Source organism: Sus scrofa, chromosome 16, assembly GCF_054392235.1.
Source record: "Sus scrofa isolate SSC_HxYL_T2T_F1_AM1 chromosome 16, Sscrofa_HxYL_maternal_Yorkshire_Landrace_v2.0, whole genome shotgun sequence".
Classification (NCBI taxonomy): Eukaryota; Metazoa; Chordata; class Mammalia; order Artiodactyla; family Suidae; genus Sus; species Sus scrofa.
This window is the reverse complement of record NC_139398.1, coordinates 41,440,895-41,465,743: the sequence shown is the minus strand read 5'-3', so window position 1 is coordinate 41,465,743 and position 24,849 is coordinate 41,440,895. Positions and strand designations below refer to the sequence as shown.

The following is a 24,849-nucleotide window of genomic DNA, read 5'->3' as shown; positions in this document are numbered from 1 at the left end:
AAATTTTAAAAAGTGATAACATCAAAATTTTCCAAAGATATAGGACAACTGAAACTTTATATATTGATGGTATACAAGAAAAATAATCCAGTCATTTCAGAAAACTTTTGACGGTATTTACCAAAGTTAAATATATGCTTATCCTATTATCCAGCAATTCAGAGTGTTCATAACAGGTTTATTTTATTAGCCTAAAATGGAAACAGCTAAATGTCATGAAGAGTAGAATGGAGAAATAAATTGTGGCTTAGTCAGATAATGGAACACATCCTGAAATATAAACAAAAGAGCTGCCACCATATAGCAACAGGGATGAATCACACTGACGTCATGATGAGCAAAGGACACAAGACACAAAAGACCCTGCAATGTATGATGCCACTTATATGAATGTCAAGTACAAGTAAAACTGATAGAAGTCAGAATAGCTAGAACCTCTAGGGTTGATTGGAAAGGAAAAAATGGAAGTCTTCTGAGAAATGTTCTATATGTGGATCTAGGTAGTTATATAGTTTCACATATTTGAAAAATTTGCATAAGATTTATGTACATTTAAGATTTGTGCACTTACTATATCTGTGTTATACTTTAAAAAAATGCTCTCTACACTGTGACCCAACAATGAACATGAATAATCCATTAGCAAAATAATAGGAAAGCCTATGAAAAAGGAAGACCTTGGATCTTAAAAAAACTGACATTATGTCAAAATCATCATAAAATGCAGATGACGTTTGTTGTATTATGCTGTTTTGTTTAATAGATGAAAGTTGATTTATTTGGAATCTGAATAGATTTGTCTGTTTTCTCCTACTTTTTAATTTAGTCATTGATTTATATAGTATAGACTCAATTATTTTACACTTTGAGATTAAACCAATATTACATTATTTATTTTGTTATTCAAATTGTTACAGTGTTAGTTTGGTAGCCTTTCAGTTGCCCCCTTTGAAATATCCTTTTCATTGTGACGGGTTTTTTGGTTGATGTTTTTGCTTGTTTCTTTGTTTTTTTCTATCACAGCCATATTTTCTAGCATAAGACGCTTCAGTAAAGAAATAATTGTATTTTTTAAGTTACGGAGTAAGCTTCATACCTTGGTGTACCTTATTATTAAGGTCAGGGCCATGCGTATGATTCCCTCAGGGAGTGAGCATTCCTCAAACATATAGACGATACTCATAACGCAGCCCAGACATATTGCTAAAAAAGCTCATTATAACAGCTGCCATAAAGAATCTGAATGGAAGAGTTCCCGTCGTGGCTCAGTGGTTAGTGAATCCGACTAGGAACCATAAGATTTCAGGTTCGATCCCTGGCCTTGCTCAGTGGGTTAAGGATCCGGCATTCTGGCATTGCCATGGGCTGTGGTGTAGGTCCCAGACGCGGCTCAGATCCCACGTTGCTGTAGTTGTGGCGTAGGCTGGCGGCTACAGCTCTGATTAGACCCCTAGCCTGGAACCTCCATATGCCTTGGGTGCGGCCCTAGAAAAGGCAAAAAGACAAAAAAAAAAAAAATCTGAATGGAGAGTAGAGCTATTAATAACTGTGTGTTTTATTTAAGTCAGTGGGTTATAGGGACCTTTGATTGATGGAGGTGAAGCTCTAAAAGTTTTGTTTTACTAATGGAGAGGTATTAATAACTTAACTAAACATGTTCTCTCTAAGAAAATGTTCTATAAAGAAATGCGATTGATGGAGAAGAGCTTTTAAAATTTTGCTTAACTTCTAGACTCACTTGATTTTTTCCATTTTACAGACTTGTGGTTGCCAGAGTGGAGAGGGAGGGAGTGAAATGGACTGGGAGTTTGGGATTGGTAAATGCAAACAATTACATTTAAAATGGATAAGCAATGAGGTCCTACTCTATAGCACTGGAAACTATATCCAGTCTCTTGTGGTAGAACATGATGGAAGATAGTATGAGAAGAAGAATATATAGATATGTATGACTGGGTTACTATGCTGTACAGCAGAAGTTGGCACAACACTGTAAATCAACTATACTTTAATTAAAAAAAAAAAACTACACACCCTCAAAGCAAGCAGATTTCATGGGAAAAGGGAGAGCTTTTAAATATAAATGTTTCTTTTTTACATCTTTTTCTATCAAATATTTGCTACAATTTACAGTTTTAATCAGATAGTATTCTCCTAGAAGTAAAAGTTCCACAGAAACAGAGAAAATGAGTGGATTCCTTCAGTTAATAACAATAATATGAAATTATCTTTGCAGTGATAGAATCAAGGCAGTTCCATTGGTGCACCTGAATATGGCACACATCATAGAAAAAGAGTTTTTCATACAAATAAAGATCAGTTCAGTTGTTTGCAAAATGTACTTTCAATTATTTTCTAAAACAAAAGGTGAGAAAACAGTGGAGAGAAGAATTTGTATAGTTCAAATAGAAGAATATTGATGAAAAGATTCCCTATTTTATTATTTTCGCTTGAAAACCCTTATTTTCTTTGCAGTTTCCCACACTGTATTTTTTATGTCATTTTACATGTGAAACTGTTACCTTCGTAACAACCAATTCTGTCATTTTAATGACATATCTGTCTTCTTTTAACTCATGTGGTACCTTGAGTACCTTGAATGTTTTATCTTTTATCTTTATGTGATTTTTGTATAGAAGTATTTTGAATAGTAAAAAGCATACTTTAATACATGTAATCTCAAGCTATTTGCTTAAGAGAGCATTCTAAGAGGCTACTCCACAGCTTGTGGCAATGCTGAATCCTTAACCCACTGAGCAAGGCCAGGGATTGAACTTGCATCCTCATGGAGACTACGTCGGGTTCTTAACCCACTAAGCCACAGTGGGAACCCCTGCATTCCAGTAGTTTTTTGTTTGTTTGGGTTTTTGGGATTTTTTTTTTTTTTTTTTTTTTGCTTTTTAGGGCCGCACCCATGGCATATAGAGGTTCCCAGGCTAGGGGTCGAATCAGAGCTACAGCTGGCGACTTATGCCATGCCACAGCCACAGCAACACCAGATCCAAGTCACGTCTTCAACCTACACCACAGCTCATAGCAACGTTGGATCCATAACCCACTGAGGGAGGCCAGGGATCGAACCTGCATCCTCACAGATGCTAGTCAGATTCGTTCTCACTGAGCCATGACAGGAACTCCAGGAACTCCTGCATTCTATTAGCTTTAAGCATCCACTTCCCAACAGGAGTAAAACTGGGCTTTGTGAGCACTTTTTTTCCACTACTAAAGCTCCATCTTTCTTCCATTTTTTCCTTCCTTCTCTCCTTTCTGTTTTCCTCCCTCTCATCCATTCATCCATGCAGGCACACTTAATGATCACTTAATATGTGCTGAGCTTACTGTAGCCTCCCAACTGCCATCTCAGCTCTTCAGTACCAGTTAGAATTGACCACAAATGACCACTGTGCATTATTGGGCTTGGATGACGTTGCACCAAGTACCATATGAAACATCCTTCAAATTTAAATAACAACTTGTTATTGTTGTTATATTCACTTTCTGGTTCTTTCTGCTGATTTTTAAATATTTTACCATCCTCCATGGAATCCCACTATTAGAGATACTTCTCTGTTCTTCTGAACTCACAACATATTATTGAGAATGAAACATCTTCTTTACCATGTGGACCCAAAATTGTGTGCCCTCTGCATCAGCTCATATTTTTTAACTATCCTGGAATAATATCAGGTTATTTTATGAAATAAGATTGGGGAAAATTTTTTCCCAGTCTCGGAATCTAGAACTTTATATTCCCAAAGCAGGAATTCCAGATCTCTGAATATCACTGAATACTTCTGAATCTTTTTGCCCTCTTCCCACTTCTTAGCAGAAATGACTTCGTTTCCTATGTCCCTTAAACAAGATCACAAATTCAGGTCCAACCCTTTTCTTTGGGGGCTCTTTAGAAAAGATATATATGAGAAATGGCATCATGGTAAAATTTAGATTCCCATTGTTTATTCTGTCCCATATCTGAATTTCAGGGTTAAAAATAGTTGGTCCCAGAGTTTCTGTTGTGGCTCAGCAGGTTAAGGACTCAATGTTGTCTCTGTGAGGATGTCGGCTCCATCCCTGGCCTGGCCGAATGGGTTAATGAACTGTTATAAACTGTGGCATAGGCCCCATGTGTGGCTTGGATCTGGTGTTATCTGGCTGTGGCTCAGGCCAGCAGCTACAGCTCCAATTCGACCCCTGGCCCCGGAAACTTCCATATGCTGCAGGTGCAGCCATAAAAAGAAAAAAAAAAAAAGAGAGAGATTGGTCCCATATCCCTATGTTGGCTCATAACGATGGCACTATGCCTAATCTGGGCTAGAATCCACAGAATGAAATCAAACATATAAATCTCCTAATTTAGAATTGACCTGATCCCAGAAATAAAACAAACGATTCAGGAAAAGGAAAATATGGCCTCTGTCCATATTTCCAGGAGGTTTCGGAAAGAGTGATTTTTCTGATGCAACCCAGAAACTTTGATTTAAATAATTACAGATTATAGTTAGAGTCTCCTTTGAGTAATGTGAACAACAGTAAGTCTCTTTGCTTTAATGTGAACAATGTTAAGAAAAAACATCAAAATCCTGCTGGCACTTTGTTGGCAGCTGCGCCCTGTCCTGACAAAACTCCTATAAGTAGGTACATGTTCAACACAAATGTACCACAGAAGCAGTAATGTATTGGCTAATAGGAAGTGATGTGGGAGTTCCCATCGTGGTGCAGTGGTTAACGAATCCAACTAGGAACCATAAGGTTATGGGTTCGATCCCTAGCCTTGCTCAGTGTGTTAAGGATCCGGCGTTGCTGTGAGCTGTGGTGTAGGTCACAGATGCGGCTCGGATCCCACGTTGCTGTGGCTCTGGCGTAGGCTGGCGGCTACAGCTCCGATTAGACCCCTAGCCTGGGAACCTCCACATGCCACAGGTGCAGCCCTAGAAAAAGGCAAAAAGACAAAAAAAAAAAGGGAAGTGATGTGGCTTCCTTCATAAAAACAGATAAAAAAGAGACTAAAAATCTTCCATATTTTAGTTCTAATTTTACATAAAGCATAAGAAAAGAAAGGGAAATTATAAAAGGTAAACTTGTATATATTTAGTTTACATTTACTGAGTCTGTAATACATGGCCGTGCCATTCTACATGCTGGTAATACAACATCAAAACGCAAAAATAAAACACAATCCCTGGCTTTGAAGAAGCAGAAAAATTGTTAGAATTTAATATTTTTGGTACTTAAATTTAAATTGTAGTGTAATGCTATGCATAGATTTTAATTTCAGCACATGTTTTTCTTCCTGTTATGATTAATATCTCTCTTAATATTTGTTTACTCTTGCCATCTTTAGGAAATAGTCAACTTCAACTGCCGAAAACTAGTGGCTACAATGCCTCTTTTTGCTAACGCGGATCCTAATTTCGTGACTGCCATGCTGAGCAAATTGAGATTTGAGGTGTTTCAACCTGGAGATTACATCATACGAGAAGGAGCTGTGGGTAAAAAAATGTATTTCATTCAACATGGCGTTGCTGGTGTCATCACAAAATCCAGTAAAGAAATGAAGCTGACAGATGGCTCTTACTTTGGAGGTTAGTAAAAAAGAAAATGCAACTGAGGTGAAATCTCATTTTCTTGCAGTATGTATCTTGATCAGAATTTTGGAGATGTCAGAATGTTGATTTGTTTGTTCTGCATACATACTTGTATGTGAGTTTTGATAAAACTGTCTATAGTGGGATGTTTTCACATTTCAGAGTCACATGTTCAGGGTATACGCATTTACCTCTGTAATAGTTAGACTATTGTTTCATCCTCTTGAACTGAAACCAAGGAACAATGGCTTAGACCGGTGGAAAGTACGTTTTTCTCTCACACAAAAGTCCCCGGAAGGTTAGATGGCTCTCCCCGAGACAATATTTAGGCACCCAGATTTCATTGATTTTGTTGGTTTGCCATCTTCTACAGTGTGCTCCTCATTTATACAAAAGGAATTAGTTCTTCTCCACACTATGGGCCACAAGAGTGGGGTGGAAGGGACAGAGGAAGTGAAGATTGAGCAGCTTCTTTTTAGATGTGTGTCTAGAATGACCAATCTCACTGCAATTCACATCTGATTGGTCAGAATTTATCTACGATAGTACCTCTAGGTATAAGGAAGGCTAGGAAATGTAGCTTCTAGTTGAGTGGTGTATTAGTCAGGATTTTCTAGAGAAACAGAACCAATGGGATATATATACATAAAAGGATATTTATTATGAGAAATGGACTCATGTGAATATGGAAGCTGATACATGTTATGATCTGCCATCTGAAACTGAGGAACAGGAAAGCTGGTTGTCTAATTCATTCTAATTCCAATAGCCTGACAACCAGTAGTATAGATCCAGTCCGAGGCAAAAGCTGAGATAAGATATTTTCTCTAGCAATGAGACAGGAAAAAAATTGGGTGAATTTCTCCTCCTTCCCTTTTATTCTATTCAGGCCCCCCTTAGATTGGAGGATGCTACCTTGGGGAGAGCAATCTGCTTTACTGAATCCCCTGATTCAAATGCTGATCTATTCTAGGGACAGCCTCACAGACATTTCCCAAAATAATGTTTCTTCTGAGTAACCCAATGCCAGTCAAGTTGACATATAAAATTAACCATCACGTGTGGCAGTTTGGGAGTTCCCACTGTGGCTCAGAGGTAGCGAAACCGACTAGTATCCATAAAGATGTGGGTATCCGTGACTAGTATCCATGAGGATTCCTGGCCCTGCTCAGTGGATTAAGGGTTTGGCGTTGCCTCCAGTTGTGGTGTAGGTGTCGGATGTGGCTTGGATCCTGTGTTGCTGTGGCTGTGGCACAGGCTGTCAACTCCAATTGGACCCCTAGCCTGGAAACTTCCATAGGCCCGGGGTGTGGCCCTAAAAAAGGGGGAAAAAAAAGGTGGCAATTTGCCTTGTTAAAAATTCTGACAATTTGAATTGTTTCCAACTTTTTATCTGTAATAAGATATATATTTGTATGTGTGCAAATGTACAAAACTTGCCTATGAGTTGAATTACTGGGTCAAAGACTGCATATATTTAAATTGAAATAAACATCAAATTATTTCTTTGATAGATTTCCCATTTCTACATTGGCTTTACCCACTGATTTTTACTTTTGTCCTCTTAATAAGGAAAATTGTTCTTCTCCTTACTGTTTAGTTTCCACTATTAATAGTGGTATTGAGGTGTTTCTTCATAGATATGGATCACTTGCATTTTATTTTTCTGTTTTTATTCTTTGCATATTTTTTGTGTTATCTTTTTAAAACCAATTTGTAGAAACATTCCTTTTGTATTTTTGATATGCTATAACTATTTTCTCCAAAATTGTCTTTGTTTTTAACTTTCTAATTTTTCTTTCATCTTTCTGATCTTCATTATTGTTGATTTGATTTGAATCTATCTCTCCTTTCCTTTAAGGTATTGAGGGTTTGTGTTTCTTAAGTGGTTTTTGTATGCTGTAAAATTATGAAAATGTTTTCCATATTTACTTCTGCTTTATTTAGTTTCATTACATGTTTATTACTATTTTAACTTGTTAGAACAAGTTAGAACAAGTGGAGGGGAACAACTATTCATATTTCTTAGTGCCGATTCTGTTATAACATTAAAGACAATGATTAATGCTATGGTGTCAGGCCTTGGCAAGCTTAATAGTTAAATATTCTTCAACAGTAGGAAACTAAAATGTTTTCTTTAGAAAAAAGCAGAAGGTCTGCCTTCGCATATCTGCAGCTTTATCCTACAAGAGGAATTCACGTGACTCTCTTTTTCTTCCCATGAGTGAGGTTTTCGATAAATGATTCTTATTATTTTATATTCATTCTTCAGTCTTTATAATAGGACTTCTGTTTAGAAGGTGTCCTCAGTCAAAATCAGTATCTCCCGACTGTGTCTCCATAGTATTTCTCATAGCTTTCCAGAGCCCTAGTCTCATTCTTCCTCACACTAAAATTAACACTATAGTTAGTTACCTGTTTTTCTTCTAATATTAGATAGCAAATGGTCTGTGTATCAGCATCACCAAAGAAGCTGTTTAAACTCAGGCCCCACCCATCAGAGATTCTGGTACTTACCTAAGTATATACAGGATATACCATAGTACCCTCTATATACTTATATGCATCTTATTCCCCCACCTCCTTCACTGAGTTTTTTCATACATTTTAATACATTTATATTCCATTCTACATTCCATCCTGAGAACTCATGAATGTACTTTGTATGATTCCCGTTGTTTTGTATTCCCTAATTTTATTTTATGGCTCTGAGTGTTGATGAATGTTCCCTGTGAACTTGAGGAGAATATATATTCTATTATTATTCTATTATTGGATGGAGTGTTTTATAAATGTCAATTAAATCAAGTTGATTGATGATGCTGTTCAAGCCAACTACACTCTTGCTGATTTTAGCCAGTTTGACCTATTAATTAGTAAAAGAAGGGTGTTGAAGTCTCCAATTACAATAGTGAATTTATCTATTTCTCTTGCAGCTCCATCAAATTTTTCCTCATGTGTTTTGGCATTCTGCTGTTGGGTGCATACATGTTTAAGATTGTTACATCTTCTTGGAATATTAACCTTTTATTATTATATAATACCTTGCTTTATCTCTGATAATATTTCTTATCCTGAAATAGACTTCATCTGAACTAATATAGAGACTTCATCTTTCTTTTGGTTGGTATTAGAATAATGTATCTTTTTATAACCATTTACTTTTTTAAAATTTTTTTTTGAAAAATTACCAACTTGGGAGTTCCCATCGTGGCACAGTGGTTAACAAATCCAACTAGGAACCATGAGGTTTTGGGTTTGATCCCTGGCCTTGCTCATTGGGTTGGGGATCCAGCATTGCCATGAGCTGTGGTGTAGGTTGCAGATGTGGCATTGCTGTGGCTGTGGCGTAGGCCGGTGGCTACAACACTGATTAGACCCCAAGCCTGGGAACCTCCATATGCCACACAGGGTAGCCCTAAAAAGACAAAAAAAAAAAAAAAAAAAAAAAAAAGAACAGAAAATTTGCCAACTTAACCCTCTGGTTACTTCAAGTGATTTAATTACCTTAGCGTATTTCCAATTCTTCCCTCCTGTCTTTTGGAGCCTTGCTCTCATTCATTTCATTTATCCATATGCTATAATCACCCCATATGTTGTCACTATTATAACTCTAAATAACCAATTTTAATAAATACTTGTTATTTTTGTGCTCTTTTCAAAGAAAGAGTTTTTATTTTTGCTTTTTATTTCACTGATTTCTATTTTTTTTCTGTATAAAATCTGTTGTTTCATTTTATTTTAGTTTTAGTTTTTTTTTTTTAGCTTCTTGAGTTTAAAAATTAGGATATTTGGGAACTTCCATATGCTGCAGCTGAGGCCCTAAAAAGAAAAAAAAAAAGTAAAATTTTTTTTAAAGAAAAGTATAATTTTACAGAAGAAATTATCACAACCTTGTAAATCAACTTTACTTCAATAAAATTTCAAAATAATTTTTAAAAATTGATATATTTTGGTTATGGCTTTATTCACCTGGAATCTCCTTGAGTGAAATCCTTATTCATCTTAGGTCCTTTTGGACTGTCAGTACAGTACTTTGAAAAGCAGTAGGTGCTAAGTAAATATCTATCTAATAAAAAAATTAAAAAATTAGTGTATTTCTTTACAACCACTTTTTATCTTTAATGACTGTAATTTCTAGTACTACACATATATGCTATACTAATCTGGTTAAATTACACTGCATTTTTAATATAATAATTCAATATCAATTTTTTAAAATAGATTGCACTTTCCATCTAGATTCATTGTATAGTACATGAGTTATCTTTTATTTAAATTCTTTTTAAAAATTGTAAATGGAAACATTTGAGGGTGGAATGGGGGAGAGAAAGGAAGCATATATAATATGTTTGAATAAGAGAATTATGTAATATCAAAGATGTTAGATAAGTTGTATTGATAATAAGTGATGGGTAATATGATGAAATTAAATGAGATTTATTTTAAAAGAGGAATGAGATTGTCTTCAGTTACTAAACGTAGTTATAAATATCAAAATGTAATTCTATATTAAATATATTTTGCTCTATTCTTCCTCTAAAATTCTTAAGACATAAATGATCAGTTGTAAATTTAGCTTCATAAAATTACCAATGACGTTATCCCCCATTTCAGCCATTTAACAAATATTTCCCCTATTGTTTATTCCTATTGGTCAAATATCTACTTATTCAGCCCAACTCACTTCAATAAGAAATTCTGTAAAATAATAATTTATTTGGGTTCAGTGCTTTTAGAGTCATTCATATTTTCACTACAGTGACCAGAATTGGCTATTAGTGGACCTGTCCTTTGATAGACAGTTTATGGAAAAAAATAGATCTGTATTACTTTTAATTCTTGTATACATACAGTTGATATGTATTCAATTTTTAAACATCTAAGAAGATAAAGAAAGGCTGTTAGAATTTAATAATAATAAGTTTTACTTATTTAGCAAGTAGGGTTTATAATTTTTACATCTTTAAGTACCTAATATGAAATTTTGAAATTTGCAGAGCATACTTTTGTAGTATACTAATTTTACATTTGTATAAGCTGAGCATAAGCTGAAAGTACTGTTAATCAGAAGAGTCAGGAATCAACTAAGGAGTGTTCTTTCCATTCTTCTAAAGTTCCTGAATTAAGTAAGCATAACCAGTACACAAAATACACTCCAACTAACTAGCAAGCAAAACAGATAAGGAGACATTCAAAGAAAGATCAAATTCAGAGCTTTATGTTCTTTGCCTGACTTCCTAACTTGATTTATTTTTCCAAAAATATAGCTCTGTTTCTAGATATATATATCCAGAGAGGTGTGTATATATGTGTATATGTGTATATATATGTGTGTGTGTATGTGTATATGGTACATCACATATATGCATATATTCATGTACATCACACACATGGATGTATGTGTATATATTAACCCAGAGGGTTTTTTTTTTTCTTTTTTATGTGGGGGTGGGAGAGAGAATGTGTTAGATTAACTCATATATCGTGGTATTCAGTCTTCTCACCAAGAGTCCCAAGTAATGTTCTAGGAGACAGAGTGGAAGAAAATGAACATAGAGTAAGTAAGTGCCTTTTGTCTATTAGGCATGTTTAAAGGTCCTAGGATTCAGCATTAAACAAAATAAACAAAATTATCCACAATCATGGAGCTTATATTTTACTAAATGCTTATATTTTAGAAACAAATATTTAATAAAGAAACCTAGAAATTACAAAAATATAAACCACACATTATCAGGTGGTTTTAATACTTCCTAGAAAATTCAAGCAGAAAAAAAAAATGGTTAAGGAACACCTCCAGCCAGGTAGGGATCAGCCTTCAGGCATATAGTATTACCTAGGAGTCTTAGGCTTTCTATTGAGAGTGATAGAGAGTGGGGATTAAAACAAACAAACAAAAAAAAACTAATAAGATTGTTCCTCATGGCTCCGGCCAGGTGGACAGTGAGGCAGTGAGTTTGGATGCTCCTTGGTCTTGCTTGTAGGAAAAGGATTTTCTCCTCTCCTTCTTGACTCCTCCTATGAGGAAAGTTTTTATAATTCTCTTTTTACCTATGAGGGAAATGAGTCTCAGAGAACTTAAAAAAGGTGGCAAAGGTCATGTGCCTGAAAAGAGTCAAAGCCAGGTTTCAAACTTAGCTGTGAATCTGAACCCAAAAACCCATCTCCACCATACTTCACTGCTCCTCAAGATAGAGCATGATGATCCCCTAGGATGTATGCTTTAAACTTTAGTACCCCTTAGCTTCTCTTCAAAGCTATCCATGGCCCTTTTATTCATGCATTTGTTAAACCATTTTGTAATCATCTATTTTTGTTATGTTCTACCTGATCCTCCTATTAATCATTATCATTAATATATTATCCACTAAGATAAAATGCCATTAATATACTTCGTTAAAAGTTCAAATAATGTATCTTTTGTATTCAGTAGTTCACTATTTTAAAGAAAAGCTTTTTTTCTCTAATACAATGTTTCATTATTATTTCTATCCACTCACCTCTTAATGGTTATGTGTCTCCATGACAAAGTGTTCTAAGTGATTTAATCCCTCAACTTTGCTTCTTTCAAAACGTTTGTCCCATAAATTCTTCTTACATCTTAGAGGTATAAAGTAAAGCTACCATAAAGAAAATAATTTCCCTGTTTGTAGCCATTATAAATCATTTGGTATTAAATGCTGCTTAATCATGTTTAACATTTTGCCAGCCTCAAGGAGACTGCCAGATACTTTATATGGTTAAAGTGCATATTTAGAATTTTTATGCCCAAAATGCATTTGGTCAGATTATGATGATCATCTGGCATTTTTAAATTTAGAGCCACAGGTTTGCAAAGCCACACAGGCAATTGCTGTCATAATGACTTATTTATTATTTATAAAAGGATTGAAGCATCTGCCAATCTGTAGTTTACAGTTTACTTGACCTCTAGTCTTTTGTACATTTCTGAAAGCTGATACTGGTTTTTTAGAAAATGTGAGGAATCTGTTCATAACAAAGTTACAACTTAATTAGTTCAATTCTCTCATTATATTGTATGAGGAAGAGGAGGCAGCAGCAGAGAAAAATAATGAATCTTCTCAAAGATGTTTTTGTTTGTTTTCTTTTGCTGCCTTATTTATTCTCACCTTAGGCCAGGCTAATTAAATACTTGTTTCAATACTGATAAGACAACTCCATTGCATCTTTTTGCAGGTCTTATCCCACCTAGAAACCCATATAATGTACAACCCTGGGATGATCCTTTGCTAAATCATTGGGGTGAGAGAGGTGTTAACCCCCATCTACATCTTCACCTTGTAGTTGTGTGGTTCTTTAGTGTCATGTATAAATGCTTCAATGCATCATAAAGGATTAAGTCCCAATATCAGAGACACTTGTGAAAAATCAGGATGAACATTAAGAAGACATTTCACTTTGAAGTTACTCCTTTCCCTGTTTAATAAAGTAGAGAAGGAGGAAGAGGTGAAAGAAAAGGAAAAGGAGAAAATGAAAAAGTCCTTATTACAGTTCTGGATCCTCTTGTATTCCTATGACTGTTCACAAGGCGTTGCTTTTTATAATTAGAAAGGCCAGGCCATATCTTGAATTTACTAAAATAAAAGCTCCATAAGGCAAGTGTACTTTCTAATCATCTGTAATTCTAATTCATGCCCATAATCTCTAAAACGTGCCACTACCTAGTTCCTAAATTTCAACATCCATCAAAAATTGAGGGAAATGATTTTAGTTAAAAGTATGGGGTTCTGTTGCAAGCTAAAACAAATGTAGCAGGTGATGATTCACTTTAGAATATAGAAGTGTTTTGATATTTTTGAATGTTCTTTCCCCTTGTTTTGAAGACATAAATTGTGAGATCTTGGTGACCAATACACTTCAGTATTCACATTTTACTTGTGTTATTCAAATGCTAACCTTTGTAATAATAAACTCTGTGTATGCTATTAAGGGAATGCCTGGTAATAAAGAACAGACGGAAGATTTGGGTTTTTTATCTTGTATTATAGTTTAGAGGGTAGAAAGAAGAAGGGCTTTCTATCAAACATAGCTTGAGGAGACATTTTTTTAAGCAGGATATACATCAGCAATAAGGAGGGTCTAAGAAAAAAGTATCTCCTGGATTGATGTTTTCCTTAGGGGTTCTCCTTAAAGTTAATCTGCATTAGTGATTTGAGAATAACCAATGGGGCTCTTATTTTGAAGACCAACTTTTCCCATTCATGCCTGTATACCAGAATTCCAGAAGAGGAGGCTCCAGCCCTGTGCACTTTGTGCTTTCATCCATTTGCGGCTATTCCTCTTTCAAGAAGGTTCAGCTAAATTATGTCCTTTGCCGTTTGTACGAAAAAGAATAATATCCAAACTCTAACAAAAATCTCCATTGCCCTGTACAATCTTGCCCAATCTTTTTTCCTAATTTCAATGCATATCTTTCCCTCCAGGCACCCTTAGACCAACCTCCCAAGACTACTAGTTCTTATATAAGCAAAGAGCAAAGGTTGCCTTTGCAAAAATTTGATTTAAAACAAAATAAAACAAAAACCCAACCCTCCCCACTCTTTAGCCTGACACTTTGCTTCCTATATTTCTTAAGACACCACTCAAACGTTATTTTTTAATCTCCTCCCAGGCAGATGGTTTTTTCTTTGTGCTTTCATAGCACTTGAACCTTACCTATTACTAAACTGGTTTCATTATTATTTTATATGGCAATCTTACATATTAGATTATGAATTTTCTGATATTTTCTAATTCAAAGTGTAGCTTTGACACTACAGTTTTTATCCAAAACAAAAACCAATGAACAATGCTTAAATTATCACACAAACTCAAGGAGAACTTGTACCAATGGATGAAAGGATAAATGGATGGATGGATGGATGAATATATTTTTCTTTGTTTCTACTCTTTATCTCTTCCGTTTTCTCACCAGCTCTAAAATAAGAAAAGTAGTCAAGCATTCCATTCACTTTGGTATTTATACTGTGTTAAACTCATTATCTTTATTGAGTTTATTGAGTTTCCTTTATTGAAAAGGCAACCAATACAAATAATAGTGATAAATTATAAACTAAACTAAATGAAACACAAGGCATTACCTATTTCTGAGAAATTCAGTTAATATTTAAATTACCTTCTATTTAATTTCAGATGAATCACACTATATTAGAGATCAGATAATATGGTTCTAGAATTTAAAACAATAGAATCTAGAGCAATGCCATCCAGTAGAACTTTCTACAGAGATGGAAATATTCTCTACTTAATACTGTTCAAAAAGTAGCCACTAGCTGTATGCAGCTATCAAGCATTTGATGCTAGTGTGACTGAGGAATTGCTTGTTTACTTTTACTCCATTGCAATTAATTTAGATTAAATATAAATAGCTACATGTGGCTATTTGGATAAAACAGTTCTAGATTGCTGCTTTACAAGGCAATTGTATCTAGAAGAGTATAGAGTGATGTTATCTCTCCTCTATTCTTACCTTCTCAGAAATGTTGAAGTCTTCAAAAAAAAAAATTCTTTATTTCATGTTAATCCTCAAATATGCCTAAGGGTTAATTTAATCTCATAAGTAGAGCAAAGGATATTTTTGCTGATGTTTTCCTTCCTTTCTTCCTTCCTTCAGTCCTTCCTTTTTTTCCTGCCACATATAGAATATTGAAAATCTTCAGTATTCCAGGAAAAATTCTAAATATTTGTCACATAGTAGCAAATAAGATAAAACCCTAGAATTCATGGATACTATATGCTACTGGGGAGATTTCCAATAAGCAAAAAATAAATGAGTATATGAAATAATTTCAAGTAGTAGATGTCATGAAGAAAATGATAAAGCAAGGTGATGAAAGAACAGTTGGGTGAGACCTTAATAAAAAGAGACAGCTAGCCATATAAATATCAGAGGGAAAATCCTAGGGAATAGCACACAGATTTCCTAAAATGGGAACCAAGATGATAAATTACAGGAACAAAAGAATGCTAGTATTGATAGAGCAAAGAAAGAGATTGAAAGAATTGTAGAAGCTGAGTTCCAAGTTGTGTCCAGAAAAGGAACTGATGGGCATGCACAGAACATGATGTAAGTCATCTTAGTGGTAGCCCAAGAACTCTGACTTAGTTCATGAGGGAAGGTGGTAAATACTGGGGGGAAAAAAAAGAAATGGGCATCGTTATGGGATTTTTTAAAAAATTGTTGGAGTTAGAGAAGTAGAATAAATTGAGCTAGAAATCCAAGAAGTGTTGATCTGAGGGCAGTTTAGAAGTTAATTAAGCTATTGATGATAAAGTCCACTGATATGACCATAAAAATCATGGCTAAATAGAAATTTAGAAATAAAATATTTTTAAAAAGTGTATTATCAAAGAACACTAAAGTCGATATATTGGAGGAAGTATCTCCAAGCATTCTGATGTACACAGTGATGATATGCTTTATTTTTAAATTTTTTATTGTACTTGATTTACAGTGTTCTGTCAATTTCTGCTATACAGCAAAGTCATCCAGGTGTGTGTGTGTGTGTGTGTGTATATATACTCCTTTTTCTTCACATTATTCTACATCATATTCCATCACAAGTGCTCAGATATAGTTCCCTGGGCAGAATTTCATTGCTTATCTTCTCCAAATGCAATAGTTTATATCTATCTACTAACCCCAAACTCCAAATCCCTCCCACGTCCTTCCCCTCCCTCTTGGCAACCACAAGTCTGTTATCCATATCCATGAGTTTGTTTCTTTTCTGTAGATAGGTTCATTTGTGCCACATATTAGATTCCAGATATAAGTGATATCATATGGTATTTGTCTTTCTCTTTCTGACTTACTTCACTTAGTATGAGAATCTCTAGTTCCATCCATGTTGCTACAACTGGCATTATTTTGTTCTTTTTATGGCTGAGTAGTATTCCATTGTGTATATGTACTACATCTTCTTAATTCATTCATCTGTTTTGGACATTTAGGTTGTTTCCATGCTCTAAGTGTTATGAAAAGAAGGATTTCAATGAAGGCCTACTTAAACTAAATTATTCTTTTTTCTTTTCTTTCTTTCTTTTTATTATTATTTACACTCCTTTCCTTATTTTCTCTCCATCTCTAATTTTTCTTTGTGATTTCTTTGTAAGATTTATATAAAAGTTGCACAGAAACCATGGGACTAGAAATTCCTATTATACTGATCATTCTTCATTATTATTTGTACCTTCATCCTAGGGACTTAAAAAATACAACCTGAAAGTTGAGAGTTAAGTTTTATTTGAGGTGAAATTAGAACTTAAGCCCAGGAGACAGCATCTCAGGTAGCTCCAAGGAGGTGGGGGTTGGGGGCGGGAGCTAGGATATATGAGTTTTTGCAACAAAGGGAAGGTAGTAGGGAAAAAAAAGGTTTATATATCACCAGATTTACAGAAAAAGATTTATAGAAAACCAGTTTCTATGGGAAGATGTAAGGGTCTGGGCTTACTGGAATCACTGCTTTGATATGCACCTCAGCTGTTGGGCCAGTCTTTCTTTCCTGAGTTCCCTTAGGGCTCACTGGCCCACCCTTGGGAGTGGCTGTTCGCACAGGTGACATCTTTTGTTTTGTCCACTAACTGCAGCCCCAAAGAGGAAAGGGGAAATGTCAAGATATGTCATAAAGATGAAGAGTGAGATGTATGCATCCTTGAATAGATTTTACAGAAGTTTGCTGCTGGTCTCTTGAAGGTTGCTACTTGTCACAGACATCAGTCATCATTGACGGATTTTAGTGTTTTTCTAGATATGAGGAGATGCAAGAATTGGGCTCATAAAATCTTCTGCTAAAAATATCTAACTATCTGAAGAACTTTTCTTCCAGTTTTTCCAGAGCACAGAGTGAGCTTTGCTCAGGGAGTGCCACGGGTCAGCAGCTACAATGGCTCATGTTTTACTCCATGTAGAGGCTGACGGCAAGTGCGAAACTTCAGTTCACAATCCTTAGCACACTCCCTAGTATACTTTTTTTTTAATTGAATAAATATTTGTGGCATTGATTCTAATTTTGCCGTCATCTTTAATTGTATATTTTATATCATGCTTTTAATAAATGCTCTCATTTGCATTTTTTTCAATTTTTCAAACTTAAATTATAGTGTCTGCTCTTGTTTCTGCTGTAAGTTTTTAACGGAAGTCATAAATCTGAATCACATCATTAGACTTCGTATTTTGGTAATTCTTAGTGCTGAATAGAGTAGCAAGATTCCTTCTCAGTTACTTCTTTCAATGCTCCTGGTTTTGTTCTTTTATTTTACTCTTCAGCCTCACATTTAGCTTTTAGAGCCTCAGTACAACATTGCTGACTACGATCTCCTTGCCCTACTTCAGCAGATCTGCTCATCCTCTGTCACAGCTGGGCGAGATAAATGAGCTAACATTAGTAAAGTACTTTGAGTTCCTTGGATTAAAGTTGTGCCAGCTATTATTCTGTTGTGACATGTTCTTTAAGGATCATTATCATACTTCATTGTGTTTATGAAGTCTTGGAGAGAAAATGAGGGAGAAGCATATCTTTGAGTAGGCACACTTCAACAAAGTATAAAAGTACAGCAATTGCATGGAAAGAATTGAGTTCCAATTCTTATTTTCAGTATTATCTTGTTCTCACCTTTTCTGTTCTCTACCATCAACCCAGAGTAGGGTGAGGTGAAGTAAGACCATATTTCTGTGAGAATAATAACTGTTACCTCTTGAGGTATTAGGTACACATTCAGAAGCAATTAAAACTTTTTTTTATTCTCAAATTCAAATTTTTATTCTATAAAAGAGTTAACAGGTATGCATAACATGCTGGGCTCTTTCTAATAATGTAGTATTTCAGTTCAAAACTTTGTTAAGATCTTATTTGCTAAATGTCTCCAACACATAGTTTTTATGATTTTAGAAATCCACTCTTTGAACAGGTTCATTTGGAGTGATGCCCTGTGGTTAGTTTATGTGCATAATTGCTGGTGGACAGATGGCTAGGCTCTCACTGTGTCCTCATTTCAACTGTATCTCTAGCTTGCTCCTTGTCCATGCGGGCTTCTAGTTGTGCTGATAACAGAGACCTTTTATTCTGTGCCCAGGTTTTACTTACTCTTCAATTTAGACCCTCCCTTCAAGTCCAAAAGTCTGAATTGCTAAAACTATGCAACTGTGTGGTGGTATCCCCTATTGAGCTATGCACCACATGTAATTTAAAAGGTGACATCTGTGTAGCTTAAGCATATTCTATTGCTTGATTGTCCCCTCACACAGTATTGCAAATTAAATTATTAAACTCTATCTTTAGGAACAAAACTATAAGAGGATTAGGAAGCAATAGGATGTAGCAGAGTAGCAGCTAATTTTCAGAGTCAGGTACTAATTCCCTCTCTGTCAATAAGACCAAACTCAACAGAATGTCCCCAGGCAACTTGTTTAGCATTTTAGGGTTTGGGATCATCATCTGCAAAATGAGATTATTAAATAGACACTATCTGCAGCCTTCCAGGTTGATGCTTCTGTTGGAACTGGGCTTCATGGAAGTATATCCTTTTGTTTTAATAGCTTTCTGAGGATTTAAAATGTCTTCCTTATTCTAGAGTCCACAGTATCTCTGAAGGATTATCGTTGAGGATGTTTTCTAGGACGAGACCCTAACATTAAGAAAAATGGAGGCAGGTGGTAATTGTAATGATTCATGTTCTAGTGGATGAAAATTAACTACAACTCTTTTTCATGGGTAGTGAAAAAACGGAAAGTGTCAGAGGCTGGTTGTAAAGCTCTTTGAAATGTGACAGATGATATTGTTGAAGGACCTAGGTGTTAGAGTTGGATCTTGAGATGCTGTTTGTCTTTGAGCATCTCTGATCTTCTCCAAGTCCTTGTTTCCAAATCTGCAACATCAGAATAACAATCATTTCTACCTCATTATGCTTGCTTAGAGGACTAAATGATTTAACACATACAAAACGCTTAGAATGGCACCCGGAACATAATCTGTGTTTCCTATCTTAGGTAGTAACAAAAGCAACCAGGCTGGTGTTGTATAGACCAGCAGATATGCGTAAAATATTACTGAGCTATTCATGAATCAGTTCCCATATCATATGAATCAACACTGGAGAATCTAATGAACAATTTTTATATTCCCATGAGTCAGTGTTAGTCTTAATGCAGTAGCAATGAAATTTACTAGAAATCAATTTGTGGGTATGGTAGAGAGTGGGAATGTAAGGATGAAATAAATAGTCTTGAAAGCTTTTTCAAATTAGAGGTAATCTCAACTCTGAAAATCCTAATTCCCTTATTGTGTACACATTTAGGAAGTAACATTTAGGATTTCATAAAATCCAAATTCTCCAAATAACCAGAGTTTAATATATCAGGCATTGTACTAATTTCAAATATATCATAACTCCACATTAAAGTAACTTCAAAAATATATAATCTTTATCATTTTCAGTATCAATTTCCTAAATGCATTAGAAGGGAAATGGAAGAACGGACACATATTTTTCAAAAACTAAATTATTCAGAAACATTTTTGTAAAATTTAGAATTAGGAGGGATCTAATACATTATCTTATTCTCTGTGCAAATGGGAAGCCCGAGAGATGCATGGGCTACAGAGATCAGCAGTGACAGGGATGGACTGTCACTTTAGGCCACTGCTCTTCGTTCTGTAACAGGTGCATTACCTGCAAGTTGTTACAATGGTATTACTTTATTTAGAAAACAAGGATTCTAGAGTTCCCGATGTGGTGCAGTGGAAGTGAATCCTACAGTAACCATGAGGTTGCGGGTTCTATCCCTGGCCTCACTCAGTGGGTTAAGGATCTGGTGTTGCCATGAGCTGTGGTGTAGGTCGCAGATGCAGCTCAGACACTGCGTGGTTGTGGCTGTGGCTGTGGTGTAGGCTGGCAGCTGTAGTTCCAATTGGACCCCTAGCCTGGGAACCTCCATATTCCATGGGCACAACCCTAAAGAGCAAACAGAAAAAAAAGAAAGCAAGGATTGTTTCCTATTAGGTTGAATTATGAAATGCATTGCAAACACACACACATTCAATCCCTTCCTCCTAGCCTATTGCTAAATAATCTGTATGTACTAATTCTGAGCATGCTTCCCTTAAGTGTGATTGTTTCGACCTGTTACCTGTGGAGAAACTTCCCCATGGTTGCATTTACTTAGAAGGGGAGAGTGAAATTACCAGTCAGAATAGACCAGCAAAAAGATAATAAAGCAAGAAAAGTTTAGCCACTTTAAATTGATTTTCATCACCTATTTTGAAGGGATAGTAAATTTATTGAAACGTTTGAGTATCTTTAGCAAAGTTAAAATGCCAGAAGTATTTAAAAAGTTTCTTTGTCATGAGAGAAACGCATCAACAACACTCTGTGTTTTCATAGCGTGCAGCAAGTGGTTCCTTTGCTAGGATATGTATGAGTGCCCCAAAGGAAGGAATAGAAGGTTCCAAAGATGTGTCTAAATATTCTGGATGTTAGCAAGTCAATTAGCAGACACTCACACTGGACATGAATGAGAACATTAATTAAAGCCTAGTACAGATCAGACTTCTTAAAGAAAAAGCATTTGAAATCTTAATTGAATTCATTACACAATGCAATTGGTCACCTATTAATTCCTTTCGTATTTATTTATGCTCTTGTTGTAAGGACTTAATATAAGCACATGAAAAGTTCTCATTTTCTTGAAGTTCATAAGATAGTCATAATTATAAAACAACCACCAATGCTTCCTGCCTCAAAAAAATACTGGAAATATTGGTACTGAAATCATTTTTATATGAGTAATATGCATGCTTGTGCATGTATTGTTATAAGTTGGAGAAAACAGAGGATATAATATCAGAAAATAAGGATTCTTGTTTGGATTCATAAATTTTAACAGGTTATCTTTTTGAAGAAACAATATAAATAGGTAAAGGTATCATTATTGTTACCATAATAATCCAGTAAGAGAGGAACGAAAATAGTACTTGCATATCTGGTGTTCCACATCTCTCCCACTTTTCCAATCTAATTATAAAGGAAGTGATCTAGAGAAACATTGTTCCTAGCTTCTGAGGATTTGACCTGGTCTAGCTTGTTTTTTGGCTTCAGTGCCTTTAGTACCAGGGTATTCTGGTTACAACTGCATAGTTGAAAGTAAAGAAAGGACTTGAAGTAAGCCATTTCATCATTCTAGAGTCTAAGTTTTCTGATGTGACTTCATCTTGGGTTAAATTGAACACACAGGTGCCTGCTCACGTCCTCGCATTTATGTGGATACAGCTTTGCCAAGATATTGTGTTATAGATGGAGATTAATTTTCTTACTAGACATGACTTCTTTGAGCTGCAATGAGATCAGCTGTGGAAGGACAAGAGTGTTACAATAAAGAATAATATGTATTACAGGATTTCAAAATGCTTATAATCTTACATGGAAAATTTCAGGCACGCTGAATTAGGGAAAATGACTCTACTTGATCAAATACATTCTAAAAATAGCATTTTGCATCTTGGGCTTCTACTGCAGAATATATTCTTGTTTGAGAGATGGAGAAAGGAAATTTAGGCATTCCCATTGTGGCTAGGTGGTTAACGAACCCAACTAGTACCTATGGGTTTGATACCTGGCCTTGCTCAGTTGGTTAAGGATCCAATGTTGCCATGAGCTGTGGTGTAGGTCTCAGATGCAGCTCAGATCCTGAGTTGCTGTGGCTGTGGTGTAGGCTGGTGGCTATAGCTCTGATTGGACCCCTAGCCTGGAAACCTCCATATGCCACAGGTGCTGCCCTAAAAAGACAAAACAAAAACAAAAAAGAAACGAAATTTTAAAATTGAATCATAACCCCCCTTCCTTAACATGAACTTTATCCAGTAAAAGTTTGCTGTTGTCCAAAACATTAGCTCTAAAGTCCTAAACTATGCAGTTGTTTAGAAACTTAAAGTTATCTTCCGTATGTCTCCCTAAAACAACAAAGAGAGTTTATCAGAGAAGATTGGGAATGTATGGTGTCTGATATCTCAGGTATGTGAGAATCATAGAATGCAGCTGAACAAGTCCTAGGTCATTTCTGGCTTATGAAGCCCTTTTGAATCACTCATTTGCCATAATTACCATGTTTTTATGTGGATACAGGCTGATACCTTGCAGTTTTGCTGGAAGATATATATTTTTTTAGGGGGATAAAGTCAGCATCCCTGTCATCATTAATTTGAGCATCTTTATGCCAAGCCCTTTTGTCACTAAAACTGTGCAAAGAGAAACAAGTGATAATTGGTCTTGGCTACATTTTTGGATTGTTGTCTTGAGATTTTTCTCAGAGACCATGGAAACAAATAAGAAGCAAAATATAGAAACCTTTAATAACTGAAAACTGAAAAGAATCAGTAAAAAATGTTTTGGAGGAATTTCCTTCCTAATGAAATTTAGTATTTTTAAAATGTTTAAGTCTACAGAAGTTGAGGAATACCTAAGAAAAATACCCAATTCTCACTGGCTTCTGAATGAGAAGTCTATAATAATATAAGACAAGTGAAAATGAGAAAAACAAATGGCATCAGCAGATGTGAAATTTCATTTCCAGCCCAGAGGATAACATTTTAGAAAGATAGCTTGGATTTAATGTTCAGTTCTTTGCATTTGTTTTGTGTTCATTGGCCAACTTGTGCTTGAACCAAATACCTGAGGGCCTGAAAGGAGCCCAGGAGAGGGAAGAGGTGGAACCCCACGGGAAAGAGAGAAGTGATTATTTTTAAAAAGAGATGACCCTCAGGGGCTTGACTCTGCTAGTGACTCTGAAGGAGTGGATTTGCCTTCACTCAAAAGAGCCCCATCAGTCACGGTAATGGCTTTGCCATGGTAGCAGGGATTTAGACTAGAATTTACTACAACAGCAGTGGGGAGAGAAAATGAGGTTTTAAACATGTCAGCAAGGAACTTGCAATCTAGTTCAAAGCTTCAGAAAGTTCTCTGTGTTCTGGAGTTCCCATTGTGGCTCAACAGGTTAAGAACCTAATATAGTCTCTATGAGGATGTGGCTTCTGTCCCTGGCCTCACTCAAGGGGTTAAGGATCTGGCATTGCTGCAAGCTATGTGTAGTTTGCAAATGTAGCTTGTATCAGGTATTGCTATGGCTGTGTCATAGGCCGACAGCTGCAGGTCCAACTCAACCTCTAGGCCAGGAACTTCCATATGCCACAGGTACAGCCGTTAAAAAAAAAAAAAAAAAAGATTAATAGAGATATGAAAGGTCCTGAAACACTCACAATCCTGTGATTAGCTTGTTCTTAGACATGCGCTATCACTCCATAACATTACCTTGTTTTGTTTTTCTACTGCAAGCATCATTATTCAAGCCATCTTATGTTATGCATTTAAGGTTCCCCATATCCTTCTCTAGAATGTGAGTTCCGTGAGAATAAGGAACTTGTCTTACACCTGCAACACCTAGAATAAGATCTGACACATATTAGAGCACAACACCAATTTCTTGAATGGATGAATGAAATACTTTCTGAGCTGAGTTCTAAAACCTGGACAATAGTGTGCTGAGCCAAGTAAAAGTTGGGATGGAGATAGTGAATGGAAACAAAGAGTGGCTTTTTTAGAGAAGGAAATTTTGTGGAATCACTTTTGCTCTTTCACCTTAGGAAACCTTTCCCCAAGGGCCTGAAATATATCCAGCTCATTCCTAAATGTAGACTTGGAAAGTTGATTCTAAAGAGGCATTTTCCCCTCTCTTATGGAATAGAAAATTCTGGAAGTCCCATTCATAATATACTATATTTAAAGTTGACTTACACAGAGGTTTGGTTTTGTTTTGTTTTGTTTTGTTTTTTCCCAACTTTAAATAGGCCTGTCACTCTTGTGGAGCATAAGAGGGAAGGGAGAACACTTAGATAAAGAAATCTCTTGTTGGGAGTTCCCACTGTGGCACAGTGGAAACAAATCCGACTAGAAACCATGAGGTTTCAGGTTCGATCCCTAGCCTTGCTCAGTGGGTTAAGGATCCGTTATTGCTGTGAGCTGTGGTGTAGGTTGCAGATGTGGCTGGGATCTGGCGTTACTGTAGCTGTGGTGTTAGGCTGGTGGCTGTAGCTCTGATTCAACCCCTAGCCTGAGAACCTTCATATGCTGAGAGTTCGGACCTAAAACGCAAAAAAAAAAGAAAGAAAGAAAAAAAGAAAAAGAAATCTCTTGTCTATATCTCCAAACTAATAACTGTGACATCAGACTTAACAGTTTAATTTGAAGGTCTCTC

General features: G+C 35.7%; 1 protein-coding gene across 1 annotated transcript in view; it reads left to right on the top strand.

Annotated features, from left to right (window-relative positions):
• The window catches only part of HCN1 (hyperpolarization activated cyclic nucleotide gated potassium channel 1), a 371,079-nt gene that overhangs the window by 316,014 nt on the left and 30,216 nt on the right, over positions 1 to 24,849 (top strand). The window contains exon 6 of the mRNA XM_021077110.2: positions 5,342 to 5,582. Within this exon, the coding sequence (XP_020932769.2) occupies positions 5,342 to 5,582 (241 nt within the window). The remainder of the gene's footprint in view (positions 1 to 5,341; positions 5,583 to 24,849) is intronic.